At 44.7% G+C, this 20,579-nt stretch overlaps 1 protein-coding gene across 2 annotated transcripts in view; it reads right to left on the reverse strand.

Annotated features, from left to right (window-relative positions):
• LOC146789246 (pyruvate dehydrogenase (acetyl-transferring) kinase isozyme 2, mitochondrial-like) overlaps nt 1-19,862 on the reverse strand; it is a 77,609-nt gene extending 57,747 nt beyond the window's left edge. Inside the window, exon 1 of one of the 2 annotated variants that reach the window (XM_085630865.1) lies at nt 19,255-19,862. In XM_085630865.1, coding sequence (XP_085486991.1) covers nt 19,255-19,372 — 118 coding nt within the window. In that variant the 5' untranslated portion in view covers nt 19,373-19,862. Of the gene's footprint in view, nt 1-18,074; nt 18,211-19,254 lie in introns of those variants that run through there. The other variant, XM_085630866.1, reaches the window with a different exon arrangement.
• Nucleotides 19,863-20,579: the final 717 nt, after the last annotated feature.

A 20,579-nucleotide genomic window follows, 5' to 3' on the forward strand; every position in this document is an offset into this window, starting at 1 on the left:
TGGCATGGAGAAGTGTGGCTCAACGATTAGAGCGGCAGACCCTGATGCAGAGGTCTAGCCCGGGACCAGGGTTCAATTCCCCGCCTCGGCGGGTCTTGGGCTCAAAAATTCCACGGACCTGATAATTCTCGCCTCGGTGCCATTCCAATCATGGAGTCCCACTCTGCAACTCTGGGCAATAGCTTGCTTAATCTCCACAACGGCCCCCACAACGCTACGGATGCCTGGCCTCCACCTTGGGGGTGCCCAGGAGTGGACGCCTCACAGGGAAAGCCAGGATGGGTTCCACAGCGGTATTCGTACAAGCGCCTTGAGACCCTTGCGGGTGAGTAGTGCGCTATACAAGTATCAATTTACATTTACAATTTACATTTACAGGGTCCCAGCCAGACTAGAGTCGAAAAACAGTGAAACACCAGCAAAAAGTGGGGGTAAACATGTGAAGCAGATCCTACTCTCCTACACAGATGACCAGAAATGAAGCTAAACATGTGACAAGCTCTATTCTGCCAACAAGGTTATTAAAGCGCACACACTTGTGCAAGACTCCTATTCCTACCTACAGTAACGCTCTGGGGCAAGTTAATGAGACATTCGTACCTCGCCACTAACTTACAATTCCAAATTTTGGGGTTTGCTTAAACTGTCAATTGCTGACTTTTACCCTCTGACCATACCACTCAAATAGGAAACCTTACTAAGCTATGCCCATCTTGATAGCAGCCCATAGTTATTGAAATTAGGCACGTCTCACATATATTTCAGTGTGCACTGGTTTCCTCCACGCAACACCCTACAGAACTATGGCTCTCAGTGAAGTTGGAAGGACATAGGACTGGTGCCATGTGTTTCTGTGAACACAAACGTCTGTCCTTCTACTCCAAGGACATGACAAGGCCAAATGCCCTATACCTCCTACAGAAAAGAAAAACCTCGAACCACTTGTGGGAAAAATTATGCAAGTTATTTATCTTAAACAACTACAGAAAAGAAATATGTAACCGACTAACACTGTCTACCCACGTTATATTAGGTTAGGATACTTTAGTAAAGTTCACCCTGGAGAGGGTATTTTGACGGTGAAACACAACTAAGCATCGAGTCGCCTACAAAAGCATACCCGCAATGAGAACGGAAATTTAGCAGAGACAAGGAAACAGGCACTAGTTCATACGACCAAAAGGAAAGCAAATAATACCAATTTAAAACCTTGTCCTTTGATGGAAAATAAGAAGCAAGTTATAAATGAAAATAAGCAGGAAAGCACTACATTATCCAATAAACAATAAGAAAGAGAAAACAACGCATCACATAGAAATTAGAAGTAACACAATATTTAACAATATTCGTTATTAAACCACAACTCTCCAGCAACCAAACTACAATAAGAGGGGAGGGTGAAAAACAAAACTTTGTTGTGAGTGGTGCCCGCAAGCCACTAATTTATGGGACCTGTGCGGGTGTAGCACAGCGGAGGTGCGTGATCCCTGGAACAGACTCTTATAAACCTCAAAACTGTCGCTCCTGCCCAGTGAGTACCGACCACTCTCTCCATCTCTCAGGTACTCCAGCCATGACTCGGAAGTAGGTACTGCTGGTATACAGTATGCGGAAGTGACCCAGCATTGGCCTGGTGACCAGTGCCACTTGGATATTATGAGATCCTCCACCAGGGTCAGGGTTACTGTGCTGCTCCATAGCTGGAGAGAGCACTTAGATTGCTGCCTCAGGTTGCCTGAATCAATGTCATACATGACAAAGTTGTGTGAGAAGGGAGAGTATGTTCCATCAAGTGCAACGTTGGGGCCTGAGCAGCAGTGATAATCAAGCCAGCCTCGGCTGTTGAAAATACTGAACTTCCACAGTTTTTATGCCGGTTACAGTTAATTTTGGATGGCTCTACCTTAATGTGCATGGTGGGGGGCCCTAACTTCTATGCTTGAACTCACAGAACCGCAATCGCTGGAAAACTGCTGAAGTTGAACATTTGAGGTGCTGACCACGCGTTTTCTGGCAAAGTACAGTTTGCTGATTGTTAATGTGAAGCAACGTCCAACAGAGGGTTCTAGGCAACAGCCAACTACAACCAACCTGGACTCTGGTTGCTTCATAGCTCGCCACCTGCCTCTGCGGAGAGTAAATACATCTCAGGTGGGCTGCACTTAACCTGAGTAATCAGCGCAGTAATGGCATCAGGCGACCGAGCAATTAAATACCTCGGACACATGGGTGCATTGCTATATTTACCTCCACAATGTTCACGCTTCGGTTTAATGATGAAAATGCCGAGCCTAAGCAGAAAACAGAATCTATTTTTTCTTTCAGATCTTTGCAGCTGCAATTCTGCGACTGGACTCGGATTGGAGCACCAAGTTGTTTGAACAAGTACTGCTTATGTAATGTCTGCTGTCGCTTTATTGACCTTAAACTTTGCTTAGCAGCATGCACAGTCACAGCTGTGCAAATCTGTGGATTGGTTTCTATCTTAGGAACCCCCGCTGCCCGTCCGTGAGCAGCGTGGCAGGTCCGTGACGACTGGCACGATCGCACCGCGCGCCACAGCCACTCGCCGAGAGTTCTTAGAACAACACCTGCTGTTGACTAGAAAGCTGCAGAGGGGGGAGCCTCGCCAGCGGATGCGTCTGGCACAGCGGAGTGGAGGACAGCGCGCTACTTCACTCTTCTCAGAAATCCGATGTGAATAGTAACTCTTAAAACGAGAAGAACAGATTAGATCGAATTCTGCTAAAAACAAAACAAATCACCTTTCATTTTAGGACCGAATGGACTTCATGTTAAAAAAACATAACCAGACATAATAAAATGTCAAAGGTACCTCGTGTGTATTTTGTTGCAAGAACTGCATTTAGTACATTTAACGTTAGACGAAATGAAATGTTGAAGAGCAAACTCGGTTTTCTTTCTAGATCTCCTACCTTCCACACCTCATTGGAGCCATTCTGTCAGATACTGTGCCTTAAAAACCTGTGCACCGACTGTGTAAGGGGCAGCACGGTGGGTAGTAGAAGGATGTAAAGGATCGGCTTACACCCTACATAGCCCCCGATTACATGATGGTCAGAGCAGTATCTCTGGGTGGCATACTGCTGCACCAGTTTGTATCCGACATGGTGTTCCTGTTTCTCCCGATCCTACCTGCTGGAAGATCAGGCCAGTAAACTTCCATGAGGCTTGGACTGCAGATGCGGGCTGGCTGGCCCTCGCTCCCTGGACTCAATGCTACAGCACGGGGGAGCACAGAATGCTCTCACTTGCCAGATACAGGCTCTACTGCCCCCATTGTATCCTCCCAAGCCCCTGCCTGCAAGCCGCGCACAGACGGCCCTTCCGCCCCACTTGCCATTACCACACTGCTCAGGACAGGTGGTAAAGGTAGAGTTAATCCCCATGGAACCGGGAATTCTGCGTGAAAATTCATGTGGAAAAAGGATGTCTGCATAGTTATTCCTCTTTGAGTGGGGATGGACTCATAGAAGCTGGACTCTGCAGTGGAAATAGAGTCCAGAAATGTTATTTCCGACTAAATGGTAAATCCGACTAGCTTGTAACCGGGGGCCATAGAGTGCACACTGCTTCTGAGATTTCATTGATATCAGTTTCTCACCCCTAAAGAGATGGACGTTAGGGTAACAGCCACCAATGTTTGACTTAAGTTCCATTAAGATGCTTGGATTATAGCTGGAGTTTTTCAAAGATCGAAAGAGGTGATGCTCTGACATTGAGCAAACGTGATGTTTAAGCCAGCACACCCAAATCATCAGTGATTGGTGCACAGTGGACCTCCAAGAATATCATCACAACTTGAACAAAGACTACTTGACTAGCTTCACCCTTCTCTACTCTTTCCATTCCCATAGCAAGCTTACCAAAGGAAAGAAATGTACATAAAATATCAGGGTTTTTTTCACACAGATGGAGCGATCAATAATAACTTACCACCAACAGACTAGTGTTACCAATGGAGGTTGCTGGTGCACATTTGAACTTCTTTCCAAGCTGAGTAACTGCAATAAATTCTGGCAGAAAATCACACCATTGTCATTCACCAGTAAAGATACTTTTGCCCAGAAAGGTAAATCAGCAAAAAACACCAAATCTGAACTGCTGACCTTGAAATTAAAGCGATCTATGAACCGATAACCAAATGTTTATGCTTCCCAGGTATGTTGCAAAGGGGAGTATTATGATTGAATAGTAAAGTTGGAGACCATGGTACTTGGTTCTAATACTACATTATCGATTAAAACAGGAACCTCAAGGTTCCAGTTATTCAATTAATCTCCCTGGACTTCCAACTGTAACAAGCATTTACAATGCAATGGTCTCGGCAATATTATAGGTAGAGCTATTGGTATTGCTCATTATTTTTTTTATCATTTTTGTATCCCTAAATAAATGGCATTGTCATTTCTATTGGCATTAGCTTTTTTTTTGCATATGTGATACCTATTACCTACCTATAGCGACGTCAGTTGTGGTGCCAGCACACCGAAGTAGGGGGACGGGATAGGGCTACTAGAGTTGACATAAACAGAAAAAAGTCTAAAACAGATTACGTGGCCCTAGCCTAGAGAGGAGGCTCTACTAGAATTAGCATAAATATGGAAGTGTCTTAACGCGGATAAAGCTGTCCCCACCTACATACAAGTACGCAAACAAACGTGCGATGGCTTGCAAACATTAAGGTGCAAACAGTACACTTGCAACTAAGGTGGAAACGCTTACTGGAATATCTTCGTTCATGCCAAACATTGCAGGGACAACCGAAATTGTTTAAAAAAAAAAAAAAAAAAAAATACCATTAGTGTCTGAAGATAACAGAAAAAATAGGAACGTAACAAAGGTACCATGTTAAGTGAGTCAACAACTCCTTCTGCTCGCTAGCGTGAGGAAGAGAAGTTAGAGGGAAACTTTCCCGAACATTAACACATACTGCTCACAAAACCTTTGAGAGCAGTGCAGACTGTGGCTGAAGTCCGTTAAGAAAATATCGGGCACGGCATCGCAGTTGGGGAGCAAGCTCTTGCTATCCCAGTCTAGCTGCAGTGTGGAAGGGAAAGAAAGAAGGGGTCAGGAGTGTGAGATTGAAGCCAGAAACGAGGCTGGACGTAACATCCTGCGCTGGGCTCAAATGGTAGGGAGCAGGAAACAGAGCTAGAAAACACGCTGCGCGCATTCACACGAAAGTCTTCTGAGCCGCTTTGTTTTCCGTTACCCTATAAAGTTGGCACAGTTTACTCTTTCCGACAACGTTCTGCAGCTCGCGCCTCTGATTAGACACCTGCATGTCCTCTGAGCACGTGCCCCGGCAGGCCTGCTTACATTAACCCCTTCAAAGTCACAGCCCTGACATACCTACTGGCACTAAAGTCTAATGAGGTTAAGAAGTAAAGCACGCGTCTATCTAGTATGATCGGCTGAAAGCTGCGGTCACAAGAGCCTCTAGTACTTATCCTGTGAAACACAACATTTGTTCTTCACTTTAAAAGCACATCACTTTATGGTAAATCCTTATTCTAGACTGAAAATCCGCTCCGCCAAAAACTAACAAATAGAACATGAGACGGCACACAACAATGGCGTCACGTGAGCGAGCCTGCTGTGGCGGGTATGCACGGAGCAAGGACTCAGCTGGGGAGCAAGCTCTTGCTATCCCAGTCTAGCTGCAGTGTGGAAGGGAAAGAAAGAAGGGGTCAGGAGTGTGAGATTGAAGCCAGAAACGAGGCTGGACGTAACATCCTGCGCTGGGATCAAATGGTAGGGAGCAGGAAACACGCTGCGTGCGGAGCAGCGACCAGAGCAGCAGCCGAACACTGGAGCCAACAGCAGGGGGAGAGGACGCCATTAACACCGCCGCCTTTCTCCGAGGCGAGGCAGAAATGCCTCGGAGAAACGCAGCGGCGGTTTCAGATTCGGGGGCGTGGCTAAAAAGTGGAAAGAACAGCACGGAACACGCCCCCGAATCTGAAAAAGACGGAGCCTATTTGGAGGGACGGCTCTCTCCTCCAATGGCTGGCCTCCGTTTAGGAAGTCAGCCAATGGAGGAGAAGCAAAAAGAGAGGCGGGCTAAATAGCCACTCTCAGAAACATAAGATCTCCGGACATCCGGTTCTGCCTTCGGCAGACCGGACGGTCCTCGACCTAAAAAGGAATGATGCTAAAACCAACTATAGGAGCTGATCTCTAACATTGTCCTAATCAAATGTCCCTTCCATTGTCGCATCAAATCTTGTTTTCCGTAATGAGGTCCAAGCAGGATAGCCCAACAGCAAACTGTTCCAAGTACAGCTACTCATGTTCGAGATGCTCCTGCTAAAACAAAAATGTCCTGGTAGGGAACAGTCGTGCTAACTGGCGGTAGGTCTGCACTATTTTAAATACCTAGAAGGTGTCAATGCTCGTTTCTGGTGCACGACTGACTGAAACTCTGGACAGTGAGGCTCTCCATGCCCACAGCAGTGCAAGCACAACCAAACTAGTCAATCTGCCTGGCAGCTATTGATTAGCAAGCAGTCCCAGTGTGTAAAAAGACCAGGATGGAAGCTCAAAGAATCCTTTGGCATTCTCCTCACACCCTTAACTGGGATGCCAAAGTGTGTGGTTTGTGCTGCCTCTGTGGGATTTACACTTGCCCTATTGGAAATCACAGGGAGCTAACAATTAACCTGAAGTGGATCACTGAACTACTGCCACATGGAGATCATAAAGACATTGTCCCTAAGGTTGCGATAAAGTTGGGAGGTGAAACTACCCTGGAAAATACCATTTGCGCACGCTATCTGCTCAGCTGCTGCACCCAATACCACATGTTGTGTGTTCCGTGGGGAATAAAAAGTCTTTGCAAAAAAAAAAAAAAATGTCACCGTATCTTTTTCACTGCGCTGCTCCGGGCATGGAATTTCTGCGAGGTACTACCTGTAGGAAACTCTACATGCAAACTGCCAGGGCCAAGGATAATTTAGCTGAAACCTGTGATTGTAAAAGAGGGCCACAAACACCACATGTGCCCAATTCTACACTTACTACAGCACTCACTTATAATCCACAGACATTGCAACAGATTCTTAGATAGCAGCAGGGCCATCAAAAGTGACACGTCCAAACGATCCAATACTTCCCATGTCCGTGCTGTGAAACAAGCACATTTTTTACAAAGCAAACAAGCATTTGCAATGCAATAGATCTCGCATTTACGCAAGTTTAATCTATTGGCATTGTAAATGACAATGTCTTTTATTTATGTTTTAAAAACCAAAACATAAATAAAAGGCATTGTCATTTACAATGCCAATAGCTCAAACTTGCGTAAATGCAAGATCTATTGCATTGCAAATGCTTGTTTTACCTAGCCATGTTGCAGGGTGCAGTACCATATGTGACCAAAAGAGGCCTGAAAGGACCTCTTTTGGCCACATATAGTACTGCACCCTGCAAAGTTGGAGTTATTGGCATTATAAATGCCAATGTTTTTTGCCTAGCCATGTTATAGGGTGCAGTCCCACATGGGATCTCTTTTGGCCACATATGGTACTGCACCCTGCAGAAGATATTGTAAATCCACCCTACCCTTAATGCATTGCATGCAAGACAGTACCACAAGTACATTCAAATAGCTATGTTCATATATAAAATGAGTAGCTTTGAAATGTGACAAAAGAATTATTATATTAATTCCGGGTTAGGTTCTACTGTGTGTGGAGCTGATGAAGGGAAATTAATAGAGGGTCTCATATAAATGTGAGATGTGCTAGTCGGTAAAGTAACCACTGTCAGCCTTACAGAGGACAATGGCTTGTGTCCTGTCTGTAAACCCTTTCAGAATGCAGTGCTCTGAGGATGACATTGAAACTTAGTGAGTAATATCACATGTACCAGGAAGTGTTCTCATGGGTTATACATTTTTTTATACCCATAGGCACTTTAAATAATTGTCCCAACAGGGATTTTACCTGGATAAGGCCATGACGTAAAGTCACCCATGCAACATTCTCGGCCCACTTTAATCATCAGTCTTTTTCCCTACAGAGAATATAGACCAAGCAGCAATAGCCTTTGAAGACGAAATTACATCAACCCTGAACAAAGTGGCACCTTTGGCGAGGGTTAAGGTCAAGGCTAGAGCCTCGCCCTGGTTTACACTAGCATTAAAAATTGACCAATTGGCCAGTAGAACCGCTGAGCGTAAATGGAGAAAAACTAAGATAAAGGAAGACCATCTAAAATATAACCAAATCCATTGAACTTACCTAAATAACTTCAAACAGGCTAAAAAGTTGTATCTGACAAACAGGATCAACAAAGCTACAAACTCAAATAAAGAGCTTTATAAAATATTGAAGGAGTTCACTACTCCTCACTCTGATCAGCCCATCTATACACCCACGCAAGAATGGGTGGATACACGGTCTTCTTTTTTTGACCGAAAAGGTCAAATCTTTTCATAGGTCCTTTCCTCATTGCGAAGTTAATGAGGTAGATTTTCATCTAGCAACAAACAGTGACTGGAATTTAAAGCATTTACTCCAGAAGAAATGTCCATAGCTCTAGCCAAGATTATATCAGGTATCCCATCAGACCCCCTCCCTCCTCGCTTCTGCACAAACATAGCCTCGTTTCTTACAGCTAAACTTAGAGATTTTCAACATGTCTCTAGCGCAGGCTATGGTTCCTACCAGATAGAAAGCAGCTCAAGTAAAGCCCATCCCAAAAAAGCCAGCCTCTGATCCAATGGTACCCGGAAACTACCGCCCTATCTCACTGCTGCCATTTTTTGGAAAGGTACGAGTCCCTGGTTTATAAACAGCTTACCACCCATTTAGAAAGCCATGGACTTCTTGATCCATCGCAATCAAGGATCAGGGCGGCACACAGTACAGAAACATCAGTAGTAGAGGTAGTTGATAACATCAGGCTGGTATTGGACAATAGGCAATCAGCCATGCTAGTCATTTTGGATCTGTCATCCGCATTTGACACCATCTCCAATAGCATTTTAGAACAACTGCTCTGGGAGGTGGGAGTCAGGAGCAGGGGGATGTATGATGCTACATCGCAAACGTTTTCATCGCAAACATTCACGTCGCCGTCTTTACATCGCACACACATTCACAACGCACGATGTCACAACGCAACCCATTACATCGCTCCACCATTGAAAAGCATACAAAACACAATCACTACGCACACAAACACCCCGCATGCTTTAACATCGATGGCAGCGCGTGAATACAGAGCCGTTGTAATGGGTGTTTCCCGTTCCGGATACAGAAGACAGTCTTCATCCCTGCACACAACACGGAAAACACAACTTTCGCTCGCTTTAATTTAAAGTATGGAATAGCATCCATGTAAACACGTCCTACTACTGCCAAATGCATCGCATTGCAACTACACGCGGAAAATACAAATATTCTTCTGTACAAGTCCTGTGAGGAAAAACAGTAGCCCTCCCCTGACTGAAAATACAATCACAACTATTACTAAACGGTTGTGCACAAAACGCGCACCCACCAGCCCAGGGAAGGTTGGCTCATGAGCGCACGGCTGCCCTCTCCTACCTGAGAACTCGGGGGACGTCTTGACGAAGTGGCTGCAGGCTGTGAGGTACACGACCCCCAGGAGCAGGGCAGAAGCTGGGCAGGGGCTATGGGGGCCCATCCTGAAGCCCCAGCACTGACTCTACTCCACAGGGCTCCGGTCCGACCCTCGCCTCCGCCTGCCAGTTACTCCGCGGAGAAGGCAGAGGCTGCTGGTCCCATCGCCAGGGCAGAGAGCAGGGATTTCCCGGTCCTCGACAACATGCCTCCCTCCCGGGGAATGAATGGGACCGAGAACTCCCAGGCAGAAACTTCAGCGCACTTCAGAGCCCTACCTGAGGCGCCGCGGCGTCCTAAATACCCCGCCTCCTGCCACCAGCCCCTAATAACGTCATGGAGGAACGACATGGTCCTTTTGTACACATGTGCAGCTCCTGCCAATCTGAGCAGTGCTTTATTCGTGCTTTCTGCAAGCAGTATGGGCATTGTTTCTCAAAATATTTTGTCATAAGGGGGTGAAAGTGTAGGAGTCACATGTCATCCATACTGGTAGGCAGTAGTTAAAGAGTGCTTGGTGTGGAGAAGCACAAACGCAGAGTCGAAAAAGAAACAGCATAGTTGGGAGTTTCCTTTTATAATAAGAATCGATTTTTAGCCAAATGTACCCTCTTTGCAACATTAATCAATGTTCTAATGTATATTTTGCGGTGTGTATGCAGTTCTGGGATGAAAGTTAATAGCTCACTATTCTATATTAGGACTTTAAGTTATAAATTGCAAGTCACCAAAGGATGTCTCTTTTGAAAGCAGTAATCTGCAGATCTGTTTCCATCGTATGCACTCTGTAATCTACTTGGTACATGTTCTTTGCAGCAGGCATATTAACCCTCTGCACTAACTTCACAGAGGTCACAACCTCAACTATACAAAACACTGATCTCTTTCCAGGATGAGAACACTGATCTCTTTCCAGGATGATAATTAATCACACGAGTTTTCTTGACATTTCTGTGAGGCCTGGTAATTGCCGGCCGAAAGAAACGCTGCAGCAGGTGCTTCGAAAGCTGTATAAACTTTCAAACACGGCGCCCCCAGGACAATTTGAGTATGCCTCACATAGCCCCTGCCCAGCTTCTGCCCTGCTCCTGGGGGTCGTGTACCTCGTCCCCAGAGTTCTCAGGTAGGAGAGGGCAGCCGTGCGCTCATGAGCCAACCTCCCCTGGGCTGGTGGGTGCGCGTTGAGTACAACGGTTTAGTAATAGTTGTGAATGTATTTTCAGTCAGGGGAGGGCTACTGTTTTTCCTCACAGGACTTGTACAGAAGAATGTGTGTGTGAGGCCTGGTAATTGCCGGCGGAAAGAAATGCTGCAGCAGGTGCTTCGAAAGCTGTATAACACAACACATAGCCCCTGCCCAACTTCTGCCCTGTTCCTGGGGGTCGTGTACCTCACAGCCTGCAGCCACTTCGTCAGGACATCCCCCGAGTTCTCAGGTAGGAGAGGGCAGCCGTGCGCTCATGAGCCAACCTCCCCTGGGCTGGTGGGTGCGCGTTTTGTGTACAACGGTTTAGTAATAGTTGTGATTGTATTTTCAGTCAGGGGAGGGCTACTGTTTTTCCTCACAGGACTTGTACAGAAGAATATGTGTGTGAGGCCTGGTAATTGCCGGCGGAAAGAAACGCTGCAGCAGGTGCTTCGAAAGCTGTATAAACTTTCAAACACGGCGCCCCCAGGACAATTTGAGTATCGTCCACTTGGTGGCAGCGGAGCCCCATATGCTCGGATATGCGATCTAAAAACATCATGTGTTTCCCGTTGCACTTGCTTGCGTTGTAAACGTTAGCGAAGTAAATGTGCACGCAATCTAAAAACCTGCGGTGTCAAGCCTCCCGCGATGTAAAAGCCGCGTTGCGATGGCAGCGCTTGAATACAGAGTCGTTGTAATGGGTGTTTCCCGGGTCAGGGCCCTCGACTGGTTCAGGAACTATCCTATGAACCGAACAACAACAGTACAAATAGGCACCCTGGCCTCATGTAGTCGGGCTGTAAGCATAGGTGTTCCACAGGGTTCCATCTTGAGTCCTATGCGTTTCAACCTCTATGTAACCCCATTGGCCAGGGTAATCAGGTCCTATGGCTTTGAGGTGGTGTCCTACGCGGCAGACACTCAGCTGTTAATTACGTTTGGTCTCGACCCCTTAGATACAATGACCCACTTTAAAAAGTTTTTGATCCATATCAACAGCTGAATGGGCAAGAACCACCTACAGCTAAATGGAATCAAGACAGAGATTATCCTGTTTGGAAAATCTGACGAGTACTGGTCTTGCGACTGGTGGCCCCAAACTTAAGGTCCACGTCCATCCCCTAAACAAGTAGTGCGTAACCTTGGAATAACAACTGACAATAAGTTGTCAATGAAAAACCATGTAAACTTGGTAATAGGCACCTGTTCTGGGATTTTGTGGAAACTTCGCAAAATCTTTCTATGGACTCCAATTGAATCCAGAAAACCTTTGGTACAGGGGCTTATTGTAATTCGTATGGACTATGGCAATGCCTTACTAGCTGCTATAAATGAAGACCTTCTTTTAAAACTTCAGATTCTGCAGAACACCGCTGCTAGACTTATTTTAAATCTCCCTCCAAGAACCCCATCCGCCCCAAGCCTGAGGACTCTCCATTGGCTTCCGGTGAAAAAGAGAGCTTACTTCAAAATCCTAGGACTTGCCCATAAGAGCTTATTTGGAACCGGACCTAGCTACTTAGCTAAGAAATTGAATTGGTATCATCCGAGCAGATTATTAAGATCCAGTATCAAACAGCTTCTGGCCCCTCAATGAATTCGCACGGCAGGAAATGGTGGGCAATCGTTTTCTCTTCTTTCTCGTACCCGCCCTCTGGAACAAGCTCCCGTCCAAGCTACTATCCATTTCTAATCATAAGCACTTTCGCAAAGAACTAAAGACTTGGTTATTCGATCATCAATAATGTTTTTATATTAGACCTCTAGCCCATACGGAGTTTCCGCAAGCGCCATGAGACCTTTTTGGTGATTTGTGCACTCAATAAGTTCCTTTGACTTTGAGGTTGCAAGAACAGACAAGCCAATACTAAGGAGGAGCTACTAAGCCTATTGACGAATGAAAAGCCACCATTTACAAAGGACAGGGACAGGAGCCACTTAAAAAGATGGGGAGGAAAGTTTAGTTTTGTTTTTATTTGCACTGGAAATATTACATTTGCATAGCACAATTGGCAATGATATGAAAAAGCAAAAAACATTGTCATTGTCAACACCAACAGCTCTAACTTTAACAAATGCGAGACCTATTGCATTGGAAATACAATTGGTCTTGCATTTGTTGGAGTTGGAGTTATTGGCATTATAAATGCAAATTATTGTTTTATCTAGACATGTTGCAGGGTTCAGTACCATATGTGGCCAAAAGAGGTCCCATGGCCCACATGTGGTATTGCACCCTGCAGAAGATATGGTAAATCCACGCTACCCTGAATGCATTGCGTCCAAGACAGTACCACAACTACAATCAAATAGCTATGTCCATAGTGTGTGTCCTGCCTGAAGCCTTTTAAAAAAATAGTGCCTTGAGGCTGTAATTAAGACCTAGGGAGTAACAACCCATGTAACAGGGGATGTACTCATGGAAGGTTACAAGAAGAGACAAGGCAGTACTAAGTAGGGGCTACTAAGCCTATTGACCAATGAAAAGCCACCATTTATAAAGGATAGGAGCCAATTAAAAAGAGGTGTGGAAAGGGGGCGGAGCTTTATGCACATATCGTGAATACAGCATGTCTCGAAGAGAAAGCGCAAGCGATGCCTAGGCGACACCTAAAAACAGATAAAGGGTTCACCCAGACAGTGACAGGTGAAGAACAGGCCAATGTGTAGCAGCTGCAATGCCCAAATGATGTCCAGTCTGTACAATCTATTCCTGTATGTCTGACTCCTCTGGACTGTGATACAGTATCCTTTCTTGGACTGAAAAGGTCATACACATGCTAAAACTGAAATCAAACAATTCGTAGGACTCTTACTGCTTGGTTAGTCTGAGAGGACAAGACAAAATGTAAAAATCATTATTATTTATCCAAAAGGAGCACAGTTTCCTCAGACAAGGAAAAGGAGCGAAAAAGAAACCGTTATACGACAGCCGAGCAGATTATTTAAGTAATCACATATTAAGAAATGTTAGTGGCTGCAAGCATTGTGGTTCCAATGAGGCTACATTGAAATCTAGTAAATGTCATGTAGCTGCTAAATTACTGAACTTGGTACGTGGCGACCTGGGTTCTAATTATGACTTTGGCTCTTGACCCCCCAATTTTTTTTTTTTTTTTTTTTTAAATCACTTGTGATTCTATATACAAATTACTTAATGCCCCTGTGCCACAAACTGCAAATATGGACAATGTAAAAACCACAGGCCTATTCACAAATTGCAGTTTTAGTACGTTTAGTAGTATTGCAATAAATAGTACCACTAATATACTGCAAAATGCTATTCACTAACCTACATGCGGAGATCTACACCTCTTTTACTACATAGTAATTGAAAATACATTTTTTACAAATGTTAGTTTTTTTATTAAAATCTTATGAAAAATATTAATTTAATATATTTTAAAAATAAAATATTTAATTTAAAATGATCTTAATGATGTGTATTGTTAATTTTGTTCTACATTTTAAATATATTAATAAAATGTACAATTATTTTAATCCTAAAAATAGTTCCATATTTTAAGCTTTAACAAACTTTTTAACCTTTTTCCTATACATGCCAACGGCCAAAAAGTTACAAGTAGTAACGTTAAACTTGTAACTTAGGCTCCACCCCTTGGAACTGCATCAAACAGGCACATGTATGTCTGGGCTCCACATGTGTCTCGTCACAAAGGGAACTCTTTGTACTTATTGCTGCATATGGAAAGGCTTTACTGATAATTATCGACCATGTCCAGTGGTTTGGTGTGTGAAGGATATCTGCTCCCTTACATGGTCACAAAATCTCCACATCTCAGAATAGACATTTTCATTGGAAAAAACACTTGTAAGATCCTGTAAGCTTAATGACTAAAAATGCCCATAAAGAGATGTCATTGTATAAGAATGATTGACAAAATCTTAAATGCAAATTCATATCAATGTACCTGCTGCTTATTACCAGCTTTCATGGGTGAGAGACTGCGCACCATATGTGTAATTCGCCTGAAATACACTAATACGTACAACACACATCACAAACATGTAAACATAATTCCTTATACACGTGCCTACTGGTTTTGCTCTCATTACCACTGCCAATACCAAGTGTTCCACATTCACGTGTGAATGTAAAGAAGTAATATAGTGCAAAATGCTACCAAACATATTTATATTTTAAAGTTTCTTATTTTTCCCATCATTTTGGTTATTTTAACATAATGCTTAGTAAAAGTCAATCATTTGTTCTTGAAGAATCTCAGTTTGCGTGTGTTTTGTCCCCATGTATGTGCACCTATAATGGTAAAAATATACACCCCATGTCCATTAACGTCTCCCCTCATTCATTACCTACATGCTGCCTCTATTGGTCTTTAGTATGGGGGTTCCAGTAATTGCAACTTGTGCAAGTGGTCACAGGTAGTATTCATTGCTGGCACAGGTGGTTGTCACGCGCCCTATAAAACACAGCCACTCTTGATCATTCGCCTTTTAGTTAAAGTAAACTAATCCAACTTAACAAGGGTTTGGGTCAGGTAATTAAGCATGCAGCGCATGTGAACAGATAAACATCTAACACACTAACAGATTAAATTATCGAGGAGGGCTGAGGTGCAATTTGTCACAGCGATCTTGAGTCTGAGGATGCAACTCTTCAATAATTTTTTTGTCTGCATTCCACATTTTATTCTGTGCTGTTATTTCAAGATCCAGAGCAGAGTTCAGATCTGGACTGAAACTGCGAGGTAATAATAAGAGAAATAACACAGTACATGCAGGGTTAGACTGGATAGAAAAATGACCCCGTGCACCAAATAACAGTGGCATCTAATACCGAATCAGGCGTTTGCAACTAGGGCATTTTTGGACTTCAATGGGGGGAGGAAGGTGGGGTTTGCAAGGTATAGGAGCCTGCATGCATGCATGTGTGCTTGCTACAAGTAATGTCTGTGGAAATATCAGGGAAATCAGAATTATAAACCGACCACCAGACTGAAAAACAGGCCCACAAACCTCTGATACCCGGCTCACACACTGACCTATCAGACCAGCCAGCCGGGTACTGCTAGATTGCCTTACAGGTAAGTACATGAACAGTACCAGATACTACCCTGCATTCAACCGTGGCAACCTGCACAGTCAGAGGGTACAGATGAAATTGTGTGCAGCCATACCTCTCTGAAGATGCCCTCCTCAAATGCATCCTCAAAACAAAGCCCTCCAACCACTCTCTTGACCCCATCCCTAGTGCCATTGCCATTGACTTCTATATCCATTCTCTTTCCTATTGGACCACTCTGGTTAACTTCTCCCTCTGTCAAGGCTCCCTTCCTGTTTCCTTCAAAACTGGGCAGGTCATCCCTCTGCTTAAAAAACCCACCGCTGATGCGAACGACCTCAACAACTTCCGCCCCATCACTAACCTACCTTTTCTTGCGAAAATCACAGAAAGATGTGTAGCGAAACAACTCTCTCGTCATATCAAGGAAAATGATCTTCTTGACAATTTCCAGTCCGGCTTCATTCAAAACTGCAGCACTGAAACAGCCCTGCTGCAAGTGATTGATGACGCGCTGCGGATACTCGATTCGGGGGAGTCTTGTCTTCTAATTCTCCTTGACCTTTCTGCAGCCTTTGACACTATTAATCACAACACTCTCCTTAACATTCTTCAACAGAGAATGGGCATGGAGGGCACTGTGCTTAAATGGTTTGCTTCCTTCCTCTGATAGATCCCAAATGATCAAAATAGTCAACAGTCTTTCATCACCTTTGGCAGTGGGTCAAGGTGTTCCTCAAGGCTCTATACTTGCACCCACATTGTTCAATCTCTATTTAGAACCACTGGGAAATCTCCTAAGTAAATCAGGGATCCACTATCATCTCTATGCGGACGACACTCAAATCTACCTTAAGATGGCCTCCACTCACAATCTCGCCATCCTAAGCTCTACTCTTGACTCCATTCAAAACTGGATGTTAACTCATCAACTGATTCTGAATCCCTCCAAAACTGAATTCCTCCTCCTCTCCTCTTCACTTTCTCCTCCGCCGGTTCAATCATGGATGGATCAGATTAATCTACTTAACAATAAACCCATCATTGTCGACAGCGCAAAATCCTTTGGTGTCATACTCAACAAAAAACTCAATCTACTCTCTCACATCAATTCCATTGCAAAGTCTGCTCGATACCAACTGCGCCTTCTTTGGGGGATTTGTCGCTTCTTCCCGGAGAAAGACCTTAAAACCCTGGTCCAAGTGCTGGTTCTCTCCAGACTGGACTACTGCAATTCTCTTCTTACTGACCTCCCCAAATCCCACCTGTCCCCTCTTAAATCTGTTCTCCATTCAGCAGCTCGTTTCATATATGGGGCCAAAAGAAGCGACCACATCACACCCATTTTATCCACCCTCCGTTAGCTTCCCATCGAGGCAAAATCTATCTACAAGACTGCCTGTATCACCCACAAAGCCTTGCACTCCTCCTCTCCTCGCTACCTGGTGAATAAACTGAAACTCTCTGGAGGCTCTAGACCATCACGTAATGCGGAAAATGTATTGCTTGAACCTCCCACTTTCAAGAAGGAAAGATCGATGGCCCAATCTTTTTCAGGCAACGCTGTGAGAATCTGGAACTCACTTCCGCCTCAGCTCTTCCCAGGCCTTCAAAACTAACCTCAAAGTTCTCCTCCTTCAAAGACACTTCCAAATTTAATTTCACGCCCTCTCTATTATCTGAATGAAGTCCTTCCATTATAGGAAATTCTGTTCTCCATGACTATAGAAGTGCCTTCCCAGTGTGTTCTTGTGGTTTGAGTGTCTGCCATGTATTGCAGTATTAAACTTCTACTTGTATTTTGAACTCTTTTGTAACATGCACACTTCACTTTTCCTCTTGTAACGTATCGTTTGCTACCTCTTGTATTTTGTTTGCTTTTGATACATGCACAATTGTCACCATTGCCTCATGTAACGTAACGTTTGTTTTTGAGTTTTGAGTATCTGCCATTTATTGCAGTATTATACCTCTACTTGTACTTTGTACGCTTTTGCAACATGCACACGTCACTTTTTCCTCTTGTAACGTATCGTTTGCTACCTCTTGTATTTTGTTTGCTCTTGATACATGCACAATTGTCACTATTGCCTCATGTAACGTAGCAGCTCACTTGTAATTTTCTCATCGTGTATCATTACTGTTCGTATTGTGAAGCGCTCTGACACCTTCGGGTAAAGTCCGCGCTATATAATAAAAACGCATAAAATAAATACAAAATACATACCTCAGTGATATAGACCCCAGTAAGGCCCGCGGTGTGTGTCTGTACATGTCTGAACATGCACATCCACTGAGGATGGAACTGAAACTGGGGACTGGCGGCTTCGGCTGCTGGGGGTCAAGCCCTTTGACTGACTATTAACATGACAATGCCTGTCGTGAGGTGACAGCAGGCGGAAAGGCAGGGTGAGCTTAGGCCATCAAGATAAGGAAAACAGATGGCCGACGAGCGTCCGGTGTTGCTCTTGATATGCGCGCAGCCGAAACCTAACCGGACAATGGGGCTAGGTTAAGCAATGGTTGGGACACTGTGAATCACGCTCACAGTATGGGCCCTCTGGGCTCCCCTCAAAAGAACACGAGCATTCACATGGTAAGCACTTCCAACGTTGTGCAATTCCTGAGTGGCAGATGACGTAATTGCTAGGATCCTGAGGGGTCGTACATCTGAAACAAAGAATGACAAAGAGCACAACTTTTACAGCATTGGTACGAGCCCAAATGTATTGCGATTGTTCCCAACAAGAAACCGTACTGCAAAAACCGTGGCACTGGTAACTACTGCACACTCTCAAACGCTCGTGTTGCGGTCCTTGTGCGAAACAAACACACGAAACGATGAGCACAGGCTATAGCTGTTAGGCTATAAGAATGAAAACATATGAAAAGCCTCTAGGTGGTGCAGTCGCTTAGCCCAACTGAGGAAACGTATTTTTTTTCTTTAGGCTTTGGGGTAAAACGACAGTGAGCAGACGAATGTACTAACCAATCAGTGAAAACGAATGTTGTGCCCAAGGAGATATTAACCATATGACTGCAGCAATAAATAAAGTAGATTACATCACCTTGCAGCAACAAAAAAAAATGCACTGCACTGATAAGAGTGTCAAACGTTCGCATGTACTACTAAAACATACACCAGTTCCTATGTGTAAAGCACTGTGCAGCACAGAGCTAATATGTCAACCAGAGGCAAAACAATGCGCATACGTATATGCCAGTAGCCTATTACCACTACAAAGGGGTAAGCACCTCGCCTTTTATCCAAATATTTGAAGACAACATCGCGGCCTGTCTAGAAGCACGGCACGAATAATGCAGTCTTGCAAATCCGGAAACATGAATGTTTACATCCTCAAGCACACGGGACATTTGCATTTACGGTACAGCTGCAGCAGGCTTACCAAAATCCAAGAACTGCTTCATGGAGAGAGGGGACGGGGAGAACTTGGAGAATCGCTCGATGTGCTTGGGGATGTTGGCCAGGGCGGCATTCTTCATCAGAAACCTCGCGAACTTCATCTTGGTTCCGGATTCAACGATTGCTCTTGCCTCCTCTGTGCCAGCAATCTGCACCTTGCGGCAGAGCCCCAGTCAGCAAGCTTCTCTGCACCAAGAAGCAGGCAGTCCAGCCTCAGCAATGAGAAAACAGCTGTTCGAAGCAACACCCCCCTCTGCCACTCAGTCGGCTTATCTATCCCCTCTGTTGGATTTCACACCCTGGTGTCCCGCCCCTCTGTGCACCCCTCGTCTTTAATTCTCTTTCTTCAGCTCTCTCCCCTAAACTCACTAGCACAATACACGTGTCATAAGGCTATATCTCCTCTTTGTACGCTCAATACTGATAGATCTGTATTGTCCTTTCATCCCTGTGCTTTTGTAGCCCTACGGTGCCTCCAGTTCTGCCCTCACCTATTGTCACTGCCACCTACCTGCTGCCCATTCAGTTCAGCCCCTTATTAACAACTTCTGCCCGGTAGCAGAAAGAACCAGTTCAGCAGACCGCCCCCTGTCGCTGACAGGCAGCCGAACCGGCCAATCAGAGGCAGACGAAAACACTACGCTGCCGTGAGAGGGGGCACGGGCTGTTTTTCTGATTCAGAACGTTAGAGATCGAAAGTACGTCAGCAGGAACTGCTGCTGCGTGAGGCCCCGTACACCCGGCAGGAGGAACAACGAGTACCCTGTTTACCACCCTACAGATTCCCTCGCTAAAACGGAAACAGTATGTCACCTTTAGTGGCGCTGGCAGTCACAGGGCGTTTATACGAATGATTGCAATGATAAACACAATTCCTTGGTTTCGACTTTCTCTGGTCGCCTGCGCTTCGTCCGATTGTTGAACTCGAGAGATTCCCCCACGTTGTCACATCATTTATTTTCAAAATATTCTGGAATCAAAAAACCTTTACTTTAGTTCTACTGTTCTGTTAATGTCAGTATTTGTTCAAAACGTTTTTTAAAAAAAACACAGACATAGACAAGTTTCTTTGGCAAAGATTGTTCACTCATATGTTTGTAATGCTATTACCTAAACCTTTAGCCCCTTCGCTTCTAGGCCTTTTCCCCTCCTGTGCTAAGCCTTTTTTGCGCTATTTGGGGTAGTGCGCGCTTAGGCCCCTGTAACTTTTTGACCACATTAGGTATCCACGCCAAATTTGCGTCCTTTTCTTCCAACATCATGTGGATTCTAAAGGTACCCAGGGTTTGTGGATTCTCCTAGAGGGTT

The sequence above is a fragment of the Triturus cristatus genome, chromosome 10 (genome assembly GCF_964204655.1).
Source record: "Triturus cristatus chromosome 10, aTriCri1.1, whole genome shotgun sequence".
NCBI classification, from domain to species: Eukaryota; Metazoa; Chordata; class Amphibia; order Caudata; family Salamandridae; genus Triturus; species Triturus cristatus.